Source organism: Pelobates fuscus, chromosome 1 (genome assembly GCF_036172605.1).
Source record: "Pelobates fuscus isolate aPelFus1 chromosome 1, aPelFus1.pri, whole genome shotgun sequence".
NCBI lineage: Eukaryota > Metazoa > Chordata > Amphibia > Anura > Pelobatidae > Pelobates > Pelobates fuscus.
The window spans coordinates 291,289,775-291,308,744 of NC_086317.1; the positions used below are offsets into that span (position 1 = coordinate 291,289,775).

Here is an 18,970-nt window from a genome sequence, read left to right on the forward strand (position 1 = left end):
GTAGCTTTCTGATTTGAACGTCCTAGGTTTTATTTCACATTCTGAGAGCTAGCATTGTATCTGCTTTATTGGATTTCTTGTAATAGGTTTGTCTAGTTCATTGGAAGGCATTTGTGGGTCCTTTGCAAAGTTATGCTTGGAATGTATTCCTGTGTAAATCTAGTGTAATCTTAATGTCTGCGGTAGACTTAATTTTACGTTGCTGTTCCAGGTTCTGGATGGTAGAGAGAAGAGCATCTTTTTTCCTGTAATTTAGGTTCTTTATGTACAAAAGCAATACTGATGATTTTTACCCTTAGGACTGCCTTATGTACTGCTCACAAGGTAGCCGGGGATGTGACTGCACCAACATTTGTGAAGAAAAATAATTATTTCAGTACATTCTCTCTAATTTAATCTATGAGTTATGAAGCAAGGTAGAATGAAGGTGCCATGACCCCTTGACCTCATGATATGAGGTAGGGTCATTGGCAAGGTGATGTTTGCATGATCAGACCAGGTAATTGACCCTATAGTGGAGGATATGACTTGGGCTCTTATAGCGGGGACAACTAGAAAATAAATGATTAATGAATATGACTAATAGAAGAAGTTTAAATCGCAGACATTAGGTAGTTGTATTTTCCATATGCCGCCTGTTTGGTGAAGGACCACATCAGGCCATCCAATTGTGTCCCTCTAATCCTGTGAGCTTAACCTCCTTGTACTCGTCTGCGGTCCTCTGCCACCAAGAAGATGTCATTGAAGGCTCTCCAAAGAATAGTTTGTAAGAGTAAAATTGCCTTTTTAAAACATACTTACTTTATTTGTTTGGATAGATAATTCTACATCTTTATTGTTCTTACTGTAAAGAACCATTTCCCCATTTCAATTAATGATTTATTTTCCTTTGCATATTGTGGTTCATACTGACCCAGGGCATATTTGTATTGTGCTATCATATCTTTCTAAAATACCTTTTCTTCTAAAGAAACCAAATGCATTATTTTTTTAGCTCTGCAATATCTTTTCTTAAAACTAGTACCCATAATGGCCCCATATATTCAAAGTTGGGTCTTACCATTGATTTGTAAAGAGACAATTTTTTTTTTTGGTCACGTGAATCAATACCTGTTTTTACATATGACCTTTCTAGTCCTTGCAAAGGCAAATTGCATGTTTTTGCCGTGTGTGGTATATGTAATTGTTCACTCCTTTTTAGTTAATGTTAATTTTCAATGGATTTAACATTGAATGAGGATCTCCAGTTGACTCCGGCATGTGCATTAGCCCAAGCAGTGATGAGCAGTAGTGATATACTGAGAGTGTCTGCTGAGTGCTCACAGCCTATCACTGCCACCCATGACTGATAGGAATTGGTATGGTTGAGGAGATAAACTCAGCTTTAGCCATACTTCCAGTAGAGAGTAGAGCCCTTACTGTGAACCAATCAAGATCAATTTGACATTGAACAGTAGAAGAGTGCAGGGGACTTGAAGTACCCTAGCCACTTTATATTCTGCCTAGAGTGTCCTTTTAAAATGTGTTATTTAAATGAGATCATATAAAAACTAATTAGTAATGCAACAGTTTTTTATTCCAATCTAGTATACGTTCTCATGGACCATGTCTTCTAATGTTGCACTTATACTCCTGCGAAACATCCTCCATAACTTGGCAGTATACCAGCCCCTTGACAGAAGCCCAATGACATTTAAACTAAACTAATGCAAAATTTTGAAAGAGTTATGTAATTACAAACTGTGCTAGCGTATAGTACTTGTGATTTCTGGTATAAAAAGTATTACAGTTAAATACACATATGTGTTACTCTATTTGATGTTCACATATTTTTAAAACTTGAACAGCATTTTTTAGTTTAGCTACTTTACCAATGTTTACACTATTAGATAAATGCAATGTATACTCACGATGCAAGTTGTGTGTTGTTAACCAAGTATTCAAGTGGATAACTGCAACTAAATTTGTACAAAAGTCCTGGCAAATAGCTGATTATTGTAGGAGGATCTGGAGTATCTATGTATCCAGAGACGTTTCCTATTTGCACCATTGATACATTCCCATATACATTAACTCCTGGAACTGTAGATACCTGTTGATTTTCAGGAGATAAAATATATTATAATCATGTTTTATGTATAAAGCAATATCTTGGATTTTATGATACACTTAAAATGTGATAAAAGGTTATTTATACAAAATTAATTGTGCTGCCAAGTTAGCTATTTGCCTTTCTTGCAAATGTTACCTGGTATGCATAGTATCACAACAGTATCTGAAAAAAGGTAAAAGAGTAAAATAATTGTTTTATATTTTGTAAACACAATTTAGCTAACAAGGCTATTTTAATAGCATCATTACTCAACAGTCATCATTAATCAGTTTCTACACAAGACCACTATACAATCTGTAATGAAAAGCTTGTTGCTTAAATTAGCCCTGACATATTTGCCCACGGGAACATGCTTAACTAAATGTGTATTCATCATGGTGGCAATGTAATACTTTGGTTTAATAAAGATCGACAGTTTATCTGAATGTAGAATAAAGATCAGTCAATATCAAGTCAATCAAACCCTGAAGGTCTAGAAATGCATTTCTGTAGTAAGTTACACTGTCCCTTTTTCTAAGTCTTCAGCCTCTTAAAAAAAAAAAACAAGCCTCTGAAAAATACTAACTAATCTGAATATATATATATTATACAATATTGAATTAATCTATAGGATTTGTCTTGCTTGATAAGATATTTAGTGGGTTTTTTTTTAACATATAAACATCTGTCTGTTTTCATTTCTTTGTTTTTGTACCAGTATGTACAGCATGTTTGAAGTCTTATGTGAAAAGATCCCACATACATCAAAATATTAATATATTATGGATAGATTATGATTGGAATTATTCTGTTATATTTTGGGACGTATTTATCAAACTGTAATGTGTGATGCACTGACCGATAACTTGCATTGACAAGCATCATCATTAATAGAGCTGTTACTTACTGGTACTTCCTTCACCATAGAGTGCCTTTTTATGTTGTGTTTTAAATATCTCAAGGATTTATACCATCAATGACTCTATTCCATCACCCATACCCAGGGACTGTACTGCTTGCACCATAAGAATAGAGCTGATTATTAGCTCTATAAATTGTAAATGTACCTGTTTGCCCTCCTTATTATTTCCACTTAAGAAAATACTACAGTGGTCCCCAACCCAGTCTTCACGGACCACCAACAGTCCAGGATTTGTCAGTATCTCCATTTGAATAAAAAAGGGAAAAACATAAATCCTGGACTTTTAGTGGTCCATACGGACTGGGTTGGGGACTACTATACTACACTATTGGCTCTCTTTTATGTTTTGTCCGTTTGTTTCCACATATTTTACTTTGAAGCGCAACATCCTGCAAGTTATTCAACAGAGCTGTGTAGGTCATTTTTTTTACAACTTTGATCTGAATTTTGCAAATTGCTTTACAACTCACAAATGTATTATAATTAGTGAATACACATTTTTATATAATTAGATTCCAATTACATTAATAATATGGAAGTCCTAATTAATTAACTGGTGTACTTGTAGTTAGATTGCAAATTCCTTTAAGCAGAGCGCTCTTCATTTTTACTCCTGGTAAGATTTGTTTTATGTCTCTCATTCACTGCGTGATATGTGAAATATTTTGTATCATATAAATAATAATAAGTTAGTTAGTTATAGCAAGCCTTTGAAAAATAATTCTTTGTTTTATCTATTAGACTTGGAAATTCCTGAAATACCATTTCAAATGTAAAGCGATTTGCCCAAGTTTTGGACAATTGGCAAATCATCTGAACATCCAAATTCTGAGCTGCCATTTCTTTTGGGATCCAGATTTAACTATTTGCCAGCTGGCATCACTAGCAGTCTGTATGACTAGTACAAAAGAGATTTTGTACCACCCTCATGCCCCTAACGCCATGCCACAAGTAAGGGCATGCCTGTTAAACCGCAGTCAGACAGTGGCTGTCCACTGTAATAAAAAAGTAGTGACTTGCAGTTACTGTCTCCCATTTATTAGTAATGTACATCTCCCGTGCTCCACTCATAAACATTTGGTTCGGGCTTCAATTTAAAGAAGGGGGTTCTTAATAAACATTAGGTCCCCCTTGGTTTATTAATTAGAACCTCCACAGTCCATGATTGTTAGTCTTTTATTACAGCCAGCGGCAATCACCTGCTAGCCGTTTAGCATATATGTGCCCATATGTAGTGTATAGGGGTTTCAGGGAGGAACAAAACCTTACTTGTACTAATGTGGATGTCATATTGACTCCCACCAACTTTTATTACATTTCTTTTTTAATGACTAAGAATTAGTCATTAAAAAGACAATTATTCCTGCCACTTCCAATTTTAATCCCTCAAACTTTTTTTACTTTGGGAAAAAAACAACTTGGACAAGCCAAAATTTTTCTAATGGACAAGTCTAGAAGCTATCAATATTATACCCTATCTTTTAATACAGTAAACCTTTTTAAGGAAGACACAAGCAAAATAATTACATATCCGATCAGTTAAAATTCATGTATTTTAAGTTGTTGTAGGCATTAAGCCTTTTTTAAAACCACCAAAAAGTTGTAGCTCAGTGTTTGGTTGGTTTGTCTCCTTCTCAAACACTTAAAGAGCAGCGCTCTTTAGGTGTATAATGAGAAAAACATACACTTATCCCTCAATATTGGTTGGGGTTACACATGCAAAATGGATAAGAGAAAAACATAAAATAGTGTGATACTCTATATCAAATACTGAATTGGGTTTAATGTAGTGAGTGAAAATAAACTCACATTTTCTAGAGCCTTTCATATGGATAAAGGCTCTAAGCACTTCAGCATCCGTGCCTTTAAGGTAGGCAAATGTAACCTTCTTTTGTTGGTATATCCTCACAATGGCTCATGTAAAAGAGAAAATATACGCAGGAGACTTCTAGGTGTAATACTTCAATATTTGGTATAAATAAGCCCAAATTGAATAAAATAGGTGCTCACCTTTTTTAGAGCCTTTCAATAACTGGCTCTAAGTTTGATGACATAGTGTCAATTTGTGGGTTGACACTCTCCTCTCTGGATCCAGGATACAATATGAAGATGAAGATAGGTCAGTTCTATCTAATTTATTTCCAATTATATTAAAATGAATAGCAATGATCCAGAGAGGGGAGTGTCAGATTGTACATTTCTGTGAAAAAAATTCACATTATTAAAAATGTGATATGAGTATTTATTACTAGCAATGTTTTGATGTAAATTAAATAAGGTTAATTGGAGTGTATTTTACTCATATGTTTTACTGCAGCTGAGATTGCATGAGTATTATTATCCTGATAGAGAGGTACTTAATTTTAATGTAAGCTCACTATTCTCTGTAAACAGAGATGCATAAATGATGCGACAACGTTTTTTACAAAATAAGTATTTTACATGGTCTACTATAAAACCATGGGGATGGCTTCAACAAGCATTGGTTTGATAGGTTATAAAATGTATGCTAGAAGATTGCAATAGTAATCTAGTAAAATAGTAAGAGAAAATAAAAATATTTAAAGTAATATTACTTTCCATAGTACAACAAATGCATTTGGTGTTTGTATTATTGTTTGTTTTATTTATAGGTGCAAATTCTAAAATCATGTTACAGACTGAATAGTGTAAAGAAATACATCTGTTTGAATGCTTGCTGTTTTGTATTCTGTGCCACTCACCATTTTCAGACAGCTGGCATGGCTGGAGGCTGGAGTTGATATTATTAACACACGTCACCAGCCAATCACTGGCACATGTTGGAGCTACAGTCGGAGACTGTTATTAACCTAGATTCTCTCACTGCAAAGGCATTTGCAAACTTAAGAGATTTTACAATTAATAGATCTAGAACAGTGATGTTCAACCTTGTCTCAAAGGCATATTAATGGGCCAAGCTTTTTTCATTATCCCCTAGAGTGAATTGAGAAACAATGCATTGCTGGATTACCTTGAGGATTGGGTTAGCAACCACTAATCTAGAAAACACAGACAGGGTCCACTCTTTGTTTTATGAAGAAATTCAAATCAAAGACTTTTAATGCAGCAAAGAGAACTACAACAGCCAGGGCAGAAATGCATCTATGTACTACATAACTGATGTGTTATTATTTTAATGCTTATCTTAAGAAAATAGTGATTTCTTTGATCTATAAATATCCTGATACAAGCTTAGGGCATACATATACAGGGAGTGCAGAATTATTAGGCAAATGAGTATTTTGACCACATCATCCTCTTTATGCATGTTGTCTTACTCCAAGCTGTATAGGCTCGAAAGCCTACTACCAATTAAGCATATTAGGTGATGTGCATCTCTATAATGAGAAGGGGTGTGGTCTAATGACATCAACACCCTATATCAGGTGTGCATAATTATTAGGCAACTTCCTTTCCTTTGGCAAACTGGGTCAAAAGAAGGACTTGACAGGCTCAGAAAAGTCAAAACTAGTGAGATATCTTGCAGAGGGATGCAGCACTCTTAAAATTGCAAAACTTCTGAAGCGTGATCATCGAACAATCAAGCGTTTCATTCAAAATAGTCAACAGGGTCGCAAGAAGCGTGTGGAGAAACCAAGGCGCAAAATAACTGCCCATGAACTGAGAAAAGTCAAGCATGCAGCTGCCAAGATGCCACTTGCCACCAGTTTGGCCATATTTCAGAGCTGCAACATCACTGGAGTTCCCAAAAGCACAAGGTGTGCAATACTCAGAGACATGGCCAAGGTAAGAAAGGCTGAAAGACGACCACCACTGAACAAGACACACAAGCTGAAACGTCAAGACTGGGCCAAGAAATATCTCAAGACTGATTTTTCTAAGGTTTTATGGACTGATGAAATGAGAGTGAGTCTTGATGGGCCAGATGGATGGATTGGTAAAGGGCAGAGAGCTCCAGTCCGACTCAGACGCCAGCAAGATGGAGGTGGAGTACTGGTTTGGGCTGGTATCATCAAAGATGAGCTTGTGGGGCCTTTTCGGGTTGAGGATGGAGTCAAGCTCAACTCCTAGTCCTACTGCCAGTTTCTGGAAGACACCTTCTTCAAGCAGTGGTACAGGAAGAAGTCTGCATCCTTCAAGAAAAACATGATTTTCATGCAGGACAATGCTCCATCACACGCGTCCAAGTACTCCACAGCGTGGCTGGCAAGAAAGGGTATAAAAGAAGAAAATCTGATGACATGGCCTCCTTGTTCACCTGATCTGAACCCCATTGAGAACCTGTGGTCCATCATCAAATGTGAGATTTACAAGGAGGGAAAACAGTACACCTCTCTGAACAGTGTCTGGGAGGCTGTGGTTGCTGCTGCACGCAATGTTGATGGTGAACAGATCAAAACACTGACAGAATCCATGGATGGCAGGCTTTTGAGTGTCCTTGCAAAGAAAGGTGGCTATATTGGTCACTGATTTGTTTTTGTTATGTTTTTGAATGTCAGAAATGTATATTTGTGAATGTTGAGATGTTATATTGGTTTCACTGGTAAAAATAAATAATTGAAATGGGTATATATTTGTTTTTTTTTTAAGCTGCCTAATAATTATGCACAGTAATAGTCACCTGCACACACAGATAACCCCCTAAAATAGCTATAACTAAAAACAAACTAAAAACTACTTCCAAAAATATTCAGCTTTGATATTAATGAGTTTTTTTGGGTTCATTGAGAACATGGTTGTTGTTCAATAATAAAATTAATCCTCAAAAATACAACTTGCCTAATAATTCTGCACTCCCTGTATGTATCAAAAAATATGATTCAAACTCTAATGTAACTCCAACGATGTAAAGATATTCGTACACTAAATAATACATTGTGATACGAAAACTAAACGAATAAAACAATGGAATTGAAGGTAAAATAAGTTATTTGCTGTAGTAGCAGTCATATTTACAGCAATATTAATCAGAATAATAGTAATAATAGCAGTATCAATAATAGTAGTTCTAGTATAAGTAGTAATAGTAAGGGTAATATAAACAGTTTTAAGCAGCCTTACAGAACAATTTAGAGTATGTAGCAAAACTCATGAATTACACACAAAACACACAAAAGTTGAGTGCATGTTTTTGCTTATTTTTAGCTGCCTTTAGCAACCTTATAATGTGTAAAGATCAACAAAATCTACTAAAGTTAAGTGCTGTAGGAAAAGTCAAGGATCTTTTGCAAGAGAACCCATTGATTGTGCTACAGTGCCCAGTACGTCTGCTCTAGCTTATAAATCATAGTGAATTGTTCATTCTCGCTGTCCTACACTATTCTACTTTGCTCTTTGCCCCTTGTTTTACTGTAGAAACCAGGGTGCCTAACAAATGTACTCACAATTTTTTCAATGCAGGTGAGAAATGTTTGGGAACTTCACTTTGAGATCCAGAAATCCTCTTGAATTAAATGTGTAATGGAATGTTTATCTCCTGTAATCTAAAGTGTTCTTTTATAACTAAATGTATATCTATTGTCTCTGTTTTTTATTAAGTTTATTTACTCTATACAAGGCTTCCCCAAACTCTGGCCCTCCAAATGTTGCTGATCTGCAACTCCCATGATTCTATGAATGAAATAGATAGGCTGAGAATCATGGGAGTTGTAGTTCAGCAACATCTGGAGGTCCGGAGTTTGGGGAACCTGCTCTATACAGTTCTGGATAAAGTACATGGGATTCTGTGAGCCTAAAGCACTGTCTGTTTAAGATATGGCAACTTTATGGTAATAAAGATGAAGACATTTTAACATGATGTACAGCAGTGGAGTATTCCTCTAGATAACTGTTTTTCACTTTACTTTGGATTCTACACGGATTGACCTTTGTTCAGTATCACGAAGTGGGGCATTTAAATTTAGTCATTTTTAATTTAGCAATTCTGCCCATTTCTCTAATCTTTTAACAATGAAGGCTACAGATTTGTTTTATTTATTTATATTGCAATTCATAGTGGCATGGTCATTATTATTACTGCTAACTACAAAAGGCACTGCATGTAAATGCAGGAGAGTTAACATGGAATAAAAAACATTTAAGTTGCAACAAAATTGCTAACAAATTTAGACGCAAGCAAAAGCATGCAATTTTATTGGAGACATTGAAATGTTGCAAATAAGTGCCAGCCCTACAACTTTAAAATGTATGTTACATCCGAGCACACTATATATAGCTCAGAAAACACAAAGACCATGCTTTTTACTTCAAACACTTAAATTGAGTTGTTAATATAGTAAAGCAATTTTGAATGAACTGTATTTTCTTCCACAGTATTGAATGAGAAAGTGACCTTCAGTTACAAGCATAGAAAGTGCACATGTATGGAGTAAAAGCTGCAAATCTCAGCAAGCATTATGGTTATTAGTATTTACTTAAAGGGACAGTATAGGCACCCAAACCACTTTATCTCATTGAAGTGGTCTGGGTGCAGTGTCCCTGTCCCCTAAACCCTGCAGTGCAAAACAGAAACTGCAATGTTTACATTGGAGAGTTAAGACTGCCTCTAGTGGCTGTCTACCAGACACCCACTAGAGGCGTTTCTTGGCCTTTCACAATGTTTAACTCTGTTAAAGGATGCTGTGCATGAGGAAATCCAGCATCTTCAAATACCCAATATGAAAGCATTGACTCAATGCTTTCCTATGGATAAGGGCTCATGTGCGCACCACGCTTACCGCGTATGCTCATTAGGTTCCCCCCATTGCCAGAGGTAAGTGTTAAAGGCTTAAGAGCGAACACTTTTTTAACCCTTTCAACAGTGGGAGGAGAGTGGACAGTAACCTTTGGGCAGAGGGAGACCATAGTGTTCGGAATACTGTTTTGCATTCCAAACATTATAGTGTTCCTTTGAAAAAATTATGAAGAAGTATGAAAAGGCCAAGTACTTAGTATATTATAGAATAATAAAATAGTTTATATTTCTACTGTAGATATATGTTATACACAATAATTTAACTACATAAAAAGTGGTATCAGGTACAACTGGAAGCCCGCCATCTGTTCTCAATCATTGAAACCAGAAATCTACACTATGCCTCCAAATTTCCATTCCATATTCACATAAAATAGTGAATTGATAATATCACAACAAAATATTACATCTTTATCATATATAGCAATGAAACATATATTTTGGGAAGTTAATCTCAAATATCCCAGACCAGATGTACAGGCTGGTGGCCATGGATTTCATATTTTCTAAAACAAAATACAATTAAAACATAACATTTAATTGAAAGTAAATATATAAAAAGCATGTTATATTTAATTATAATAATACACAATTTGCAAGCACGGAATAGTGTTTTTTATTCTTTTTTTTTTTTTTCATATAACAGTTGTCTCCTTACCACTAAGCTATTCCCACATGATTCCAGGGTGCTCAGGTTAATAGTGAAGATCACAACAGCTGGAAAAGTGTTATTGTTTATGAAGCCTCTGCAGAGTGCATCTCCATGTTTTCCATTCAGTGATAGATCTGTTTCTGAATAACCAGAGAAGAGAACTGTACAAAAGTTTATCTTCATGGTAATTGTCTGTACTCCACAATAGACGCTGATATCTCTTTCCGCTGAAAGTTATACATAAAACGAAGAGCTGTAACATTGTGAAAATGTAATTCATTTAAGTAAAGATTTTATACACCTTTAATATTCTTTGTAACTGTATTTTTTGCATGTATTTTAAATGATTGTTTACATTATAATAAGTAAGCATTGTTTACATTCTAATGATCACATTACTATTCAGCACAGTTCGTACACTATAGGAACTGTTTGCAAGCTGTAATAACAGCCTGCAATGTCCAATATGAAACAAATGGCTCTTTCTGTATGATGTGCTCTGTATGGTTACTATATCTACAAGCAAATGGTATTTTGATGGCTTTTTCTTCTTCAATCTCAACAAAGAATCATCATCCTATAAATATGCATACTCAGGATACTTAAACATCTTTCAGTATTTCAGTGTATATGCTATTATTTCAAAACCTTTCTAAAATGGTGTAAAATAAGATATTTTATATAACCTCTAAAATGTTAATCCAAATATCAATGAAAGGATGAAAATATAATCGAAACAAAAAAACTTAAGTTAAATCTGAATCATTTTATTTTTTTTCCAAACCTTGCATTAGCAACAAGCTATATTATATACAAGATTGCTGTTGGAATACACACTATTCAACCCATCTTTTAAAAATATATTGTGGTAAAAATAAAACGTACTTGGTTGTGAATGTTTTTTTAATTATTTCTTACATTTATTTTTATGCCACTTCATATTTCTCCATTTACACATCAAATATGATAAGTTCTCTCTGGGGCTTGTATTTATGATCAACAATTTTGTTTTATTTTAGACATTTTCTAATGTGCCCTGCATTCTTTATTTTTACTCTTACACAATGCATATTCACACAAGTCACAGAAGACAAGTTAGAGTACATATCGGAATATTTTTCAATGATTAGTGCAGTAAATTATTACATTTTACTAAGCTAAGCTATATCTACAGTTTAACATCAAAGTTCATTGATGAAAAGCCCTCAGCAAGATTAAATGGGGAGTTCAAACACTTGCATATATTAAGTGCATATGCAAGCACATTTCATCCATGGTTTAATTAAACAAGTACTTACAGAACCTTAGTTGAAAATAGTGAAAATAGTTGAAAAAATATTTAAACAAAAATAAATTGCATTGAAGCATAAGTATATAAGTATTGCAAAAATTCCATGTGTTTCTCGTTTTGGAAAACTGTGATGGGGCCTTACTAATATTTATACCACTGCATAGTCAGATAATAATTTAGTTTTAGAAAACTGTGATGGGGCCTTACTAATATTTAGACCACTGCATAGCCAGATAATAATTTAAATTAGTTTACTATATAGAGAGACGTTTAACCCCTTAAGGACCAAACTTCTGGAATAAAAGGGAATCATGACATGTCACACATGTCATGTGTCCTTAAAGGGACACTCCAGGCACCCAGACCACTTCTGCCCATTGGAGTGGTCTGGGTGCCAACTCCCACTACTCCTAACCCTGCAACTGTAATTATTGCATTTTTTTATAAACTGCAATAATTATATTGCAGGGTTAACTCCACCTCTAGTGGCTGTCTTCTAGATTTTCCTTGCTAGAACGTCGCTGGACGTCCTCACGCTGTAGGAGGACCTCCAGTGTCGCTCATTTCCCCATAGGAAAGCATTGAAATTCGTTTTCAATGTTTTCCTATGGGGAGACCTAATGCGCATGCGCGTCATTGCCGCGGATGCGCATTAGGTCTCCTCGGCCGGAGGGCGGGATCACTCTCGCCCACCGGCCGATGGAATCAGAAGGAGGAGCGGCGCGGAGGGGGAGACAGCGACGAGAGACATCGCCGCTGCCTTAGGTAAGTGACTGAAGGGGTTTTCACCCCTTCAGTACCCGGGGATTGGGGGGTGGGAGGGAGAGGGTACCTCCAGTGCCAGGAAAATGGATTGTTTTCCTGGCACTGGAGTTTCCCTTTAAGGGGTTAAAGTAAGCCTGTCAGATTAACATTAACAAATATACCGGTAATCTCTTTATGCTTTGAATATATCATTTAGCACAGTGAGAAATTATATATGTAATTGCTTTATGAAAATGTAATTCCATACTGACCTCGTATCTAGAGGCAAAAGTGCAGGCAATGTGTCTCAGTAAGTGCCCATGCAATGTGTCTCATTAGGTGCATCATTTCTACGTCACTTCTGACGCTGGCTGCTTGTACTCTGCACACATTTATACTGCATAGATTGTGATTTATTCTACGTGCACTTTGAGTCATCCATGCACCATTGCCCACATTTGTTTTGGGCAAGTAGAAATTACAGATATAATTTTCTATAAAAAAAACCTGCTGACACTTCTTTTGTGTGCTTCTCCATCCCAATGGCATGCAATTCTGTTCTTAGTTTAAATCCCTGGTATTTAACACAGTTTGATCACGATTATCCTGTCCTCTGACTTTCTTGGACTAGCTTGGCAGCATTGATTTGTGAGTCTTTACTTCTTTGACATTGGCATTTTTCTTTTGACTTATTTCATTTTGCATGAATTCAAATAACAAATGTTCAATATGCCCAAGTGATCATGTCAGACAATGACAAGGCCCACTAATGAAAAAAATAATACATAGTTTATTGAAAAGAACGTAAAATATATATACATGAAAAAGGTACTCACATAAATAACAAACTGTTTAAATTGGGCTGCAACATAAAAAAGGGTGAGGAGCAAATTAATGCAGACAACTGGGGTATAAACAATTAACCCTTAGAGAGGTCCTCTAGGCAGGAAAAGTAATAATTGCTTAGAATGGTAACTACAGATGGTATTAAATCATTTCACAGGAGGAGCAATTCACTTACTTATGTATGGATCTTTTTGCTTCTTTTCTCTCAGATGTTTGGAGTATAGCAGACGACATCATAGAGGTAGCGTAAATAGGTCTGTGCTCATACGTCTATGTTATTTTATATTATTTCCATTTGGATATCACTTGACTAGCTGTCTCAGTGATAAGGGTATCATTTATACTAGATTATAATAAGAGACACTTTGTAGCTCTTTGTAGCCCAAGGGGTAACACATAGGGCTCAAGTGAATTGCTCTTCCTGTGAAATTAATTGATGCCAGTTTTAATTACCATTTTATGCAATAAGCACTTTTCCTGACTAGAGTACGTCTCTAAGGGTTAATTGTTTACCAACCTCAGTGGATTGCATTCAATTGCTCCTCCCCTCTTCTTTGTGTTGCAGCCCAATTTCAACTGTTTGTTATTTATGTGAGTCTTTTTACATTTATTTAGATTTTATGTTCTTTTCAATAAAGAATGTGTTATTTTTTCATTAGAGGGACTTAGCATTGCCTAACATGTGCAGTTGGGCATATTGGACATTTGTTATTTGAATGTGTTGTAGTTTTGAGTTACTCCCATAGGTAGGTCGCAAGCACGACAGTCAGCTCTCCATGTTGAGACTGCTCTTTGTATATCATTTTGCATTAAACCCAGCAACTCTACGGACCAGTAATACACCTCCATTTTGTATTGCTGCATATTAAAACTGTGACAGCATTTGTATGTGCGTTCTGTATAGATATTGCAGTTGTGTTTACTCACGTCTGACCAAATTGTACTGCACTGAAAAATTCATTGTCAAATAGAGGCAAATGTTCTGATCTAGAATAATTCTCCAATTTTGCTTAGCTGTTTTGCCTAGTTTTTTGCTATTCTGATTTCAATGTACTACAACTGAGTGTTTAGTGAATAAACCTGTCCTTATAATTTGTTTGAAACTATGTGCAATGTGTGCAACTGGATACATGTGAGCCTATGTGTATGTGATTTGTTGGCAGTAATAGTTTGCATGGTATTTATAAAAAATACATATTTTTTCATATTAATGGACAGTCAAAAAAATTACTTTGATAACACCAGTCCTATGTGTTTTATCATAACTCCCTTTCACTTTAAAGGGATACTATAGGCACCCAGACCACTTCAGCTCACCGGAGTGGTCTGGATACGTATTTCCATTCTCCTCAACCCTGCAATAGCAATTAGTGCAGTTATTGAGACACTGCAATAATTACTTTGAAGGGTTAAATCTATAGATATTTTAAATATTGGCAGAAATGTAAACAAATGAAATCAAACATGAGCAGATTTATTAAATAACTCTGACTTTTAGGAAATGTATAATTAGTTCTTAAAGTTACATGCTATGCTAATGTTTTTTATAGTTATTACTATAACTATGTAACATATGCAAATGTAGACATTTCAAAGTATATTAGAACTGTAAATTCTGAATGTTAAAACTTTCATTTCTAAAAAGAAAGCAAAGTTATAAAATATTTCTTACCTGGAAATCTGCTATGATGATTGGCATCACAATTGTATCCATTAAACTGTGCACACACTTTCAACATATATACTGCCGATAGCAGTAACATCCATATTGATTCCATGGCCAAGCCTACCAAAAAAAGAGTGGGGCAGATTTGAATAGATTTTTAGATTATCACTAGTACATTTTCTATAAACCAGTGCCAGCTGCCAGGATTGTTTTATTCACATTAACCCCTTAAGTAAGGCAGGCGTTCTATGCTTTCATTAAGGAGCCGAGCCTAAACGCGGGCGGGCGGCATAGAACGTCACCACCATCCACCCCACTTACCTGATTCTCGCCGTTCCCCGGCTGGTGATCGGTGTTCCTCCCGGTCCTGGGGGGACTGTCTGACAACCCAGACAGTCCCCGCTTGGCAAATTAGGCCCCTGCGGGCCATGTGATCGCTCTGAAAGAGCGGTCACATGGCCGCAAAAGGCGTCCATAGTGCTGCCTGCAGGGGGACTGCCTGAACTGACAGGAAGTCTCCCTGCTTCTGTTTAAATAAAAAAAAATAATAAATTAATAAATACATAAATAAATATATGTATATATATATATAAATATATATGTTTATTATATCTATATATAATATGTATATATATCTTATATAATGTAATACTAAGTGTATTTTTATATTAATATAAAAATACACAGAATTAGATTACACACACACACATATATATAAATATATATTGTGTGTGTATATATATATATATATATATATATATATATATATATATATATATATATATATATATATATATATATATATATAATTATACAATTGAAATAATAAGTACCATAAATAAAATTAAATAAAAAAGTGTAAAAAATTATAATTTTATTCCAACTGTGTATATATATATATATATATATATATCTAAAAATATACTTAGAATGGATATATATATATATATATATATATATATATCACATTGAAAAATCTCTGGCACTCTTCCCCAGCAAAATGTAGAACACATCCAGAAATGACCAGGTGCCTCTCCATGCAAATATGTAAGCCAAAAAATTGAGAGCACAAGATCTTGATAAAGACCGCAAGACGGTCGAAACATTGATTTTCATGCTTTATATTTAATATAGAATTTATTTTAAAAAAACACTAAGTGCTCTCAATTTTTTGGTTTATGTATATATATATATATATATATATATATATCCATATAAATAATTACTTAAATAATTTCATAAATATACATGTAGACTTCAAATATATAAATATGTATATATATTTAAATTACACATGCATATTTATGTCATATTTTTACATAATTAAGTAATTTTATTGATTGCAATTTGAGGGGCCTGCCTGGCAACCCAGGAAGAAAAAACAGATAATTTAATTTGCCAGCACTATATTTAACCCTGTAAGTTTCCAAGACAACCTAAAACCTGTACATGGTGGGTAATGTTTTACTCAGAAGGCTTAGTTGAACACAAATATTAGTGTTTCAAAACTTTAAAACATATCATAGCGATGATATTGAAAGTGAAAGTGACGTTTTTTGCATTTTTCACACACAAACGGCATTTTCACTGACGATATTGTTGTGATATGTTTTACTGTTTTGAAACACTCATATTTGTGTTCAGCAAAGTTTCCGGAGTATACTTTGTACTTTGTAACTTTCCAAAATACCATAAAGCCTTTACATGAGATTTCGCTGAATACAAATATGTGCATTTTATTGTAGTAAAAACTAGCAGTATTATGACATTCGCAGTTAAAATGCCATGCAGAACTAAAAAGGATTTTAAAAATCTTAATTTCTCACACTTTTTTAGATTTTATTCATAATAAATGTTGTTTTATAAATGAAAGCCCTGTTTCTCCTGAACAAAATGATATATAATAAGTGTGGGTGCACCTAATATGAAAGAAGTGAATTATGGTCGAACAGGCATATAGCGTAAATTCCAGTTTTTGCTTGCGTTTTGATCACAATTTACATGTACAATGGGCTCAGTCCTTAAGGGGTTAATGCTTGATTCACTCTACCTATACTGAAAGAGTTGGTTTGATGTGCATTCAAAGAAATATGCTATAATTTTTTATATGGTTTAAACAGAACACGGTTTATGTTATATTTTTGGACACTCACTTTTTTACAAATGTTAAAAAGGGACACTATTGATAAATATTTTTATGAACTTTAAATGTACTCAATGTGTTTTAGGAATGTAGAAATATTATAAGTTATTATTCTAAGCATATCCAGACATTAAAGGGTCATACATAGGCATATATATTACAAACATACTGTAATTTATACACATATGGCTCTAGTCAAGAATGATGGATGGAGACTTGTGGACCCTGTTGATAATAACCTTTGACCTAGCCTTGAAAGCCTGAATTCCTTTGAAGACTCACATTTCTACAGGCAATTATTCATTACATCATGTATATAGAAGTCTTTGTGTGTGTAATTTACCAAAATAATATAACGTATGGCTTTAATCAGAGATTTGGGTTACCACCTTTCTTTCTCAGATAACCAATTATTTTAAAGAAGGCAAACCTTATGTCTTTGTGTATACGCCCTATGTAACTGAATTTAAACATATAAAAAACCTTTTGCAGATAGAATTTTTACCAATACTTTTACCATCAAGCTTGGATAAGATCTAGAAGTGAATATACATTGTTTATTGGTCCATATGATTTTAAAAACAGACTGTTGTTATTTTCCGGATGAAATGTATATTGGAATAAATATACGGTTTTAACTGCAAGATACTCTGATTCGATTTCTTCAGAAACTGGTGTGAAAAACAAAGATCTCACGGAATGCCAATTTCCTACATTTAATGGTGGAGAATGCGGGCACCAACACCAACAACAACAACAACTTTGATTTAAGTCTGAATTATTACTGACTTAATATTTAGGTGTTCTGCTACAAGCTACAAGAAGACAAGAAGATAAGAAAATCACTGAAGAAAAGCTGAAATTGTAACTTGAAGAAAAAGCTGTACTACCCGGCTTGAAACAGGAAGAAATACAAGTGATTGAAACAGCAGGAGGGCATCCCAAAGACTTTTTTTAAACATCCCAGATCTGATGCGAAGACAGAGGTGAAGCAGGGGAGAAGACGTTCGAACGCGGCTAATGTGTATTTCCAGCGCTGGAGGAAAATAAATATATATATATATATATATATATATGAAGATAAATAATTGAGATGGACAATTTGGATCCTTTTTATCCACACTTTATTAAGTAATTTGTGACGACTTGCAGATCGAAGATTGCATTTCGGAGGATTCTCAAGAAATAACTACATACTCCAGAAAGTATTTTTCTATCAGAAAGTGGCCATATCTGTGGAGCCGAAATACTTAATGGGTATGTGTCTGTTTTAAATCATATGTAAAAAGTGCTCTCACATATATATTGTTTTGTTAAACAAATAGTTTTAACTGTTTAAGTTAATTATGGAGTGGTTGCAAAAGATTGCTGCCAAGTCTAATAGTGATCTTTCTGTAAAAGGGGTTAATCCTGAAAATATTTGGGATGATTGTTTATTGAAATTGTTAGACGGATTAAGTGAGATTGAGCACAGCAATGTATTTAAGAAGGAAAGTCAAAAAGTTGCATTACTGGCAAAGAGCTTTTTGGAAACTAATGATGCAATGAATGAATGGTGTCAACTTAAAAAGACCAGTAATTGTTATGTGTGTAGTACAACAAAAAAAAAAAAGAGATGTTTTGTTAAAACAACTGAAAAATGTATGTGTTGTCACAAGGACTAGTTATTTCCCTAGCCCCCCCAGCAAAACTGTGAAATCTCCTCAAAAGCTGTTAACAGAAGGGAGATTGCCCCCAAGGCTTTCTTTTGATAGTGACTTAGACTCCACGTTAACTGAAGCAAAAACTCAAATAGAAGATTCTCGGCGATTGTTGAAAAGATTTAGTGAGGATGAAGTAAGTGAAGATATTACTATAATGAAAGAGATGCTTAGGAATCAGACTGATCTGTTAGATAGA

The 18,970-nt window shown here is 34.6% G+C and overlaps 1 protein-coding gene across 1 annotated transcript in view; it reads right to left on the reverse strand.

The window, feature by feature from the left end:
- LOC134593986 (zona pellucida-like domain-containing protein 1) overlaps positions 1 to 18,970 on the reverse strand; it is a 201,382-nt gene that overhangs the window by 84,348 nt on the left and 98,064 nt on the right. The window contains exons 2-4 of the mRNA XM_063444612.1: positions 14,935 to 15,048; positions 10,388 to 10,608; positions 1,911 to 2,092 (exon numbers count right to left, since the gene is read on the reverse strand). Of these exons, the coding sequence (XP_063300682.1) occupies positions 1,911 to 2,092; positions 10,388 to 10,608; positions 14,935 to 15,040 (509 nt within the window). The 5' untranslated portion in view covers positions 15,041 to 15,048. The remainder of the gene's footprint in view (positions 1 to 1,910; positions 2,093 to 10,387; positions 10,609 to 14,934; positions 15,049 to 18,970) is intronic.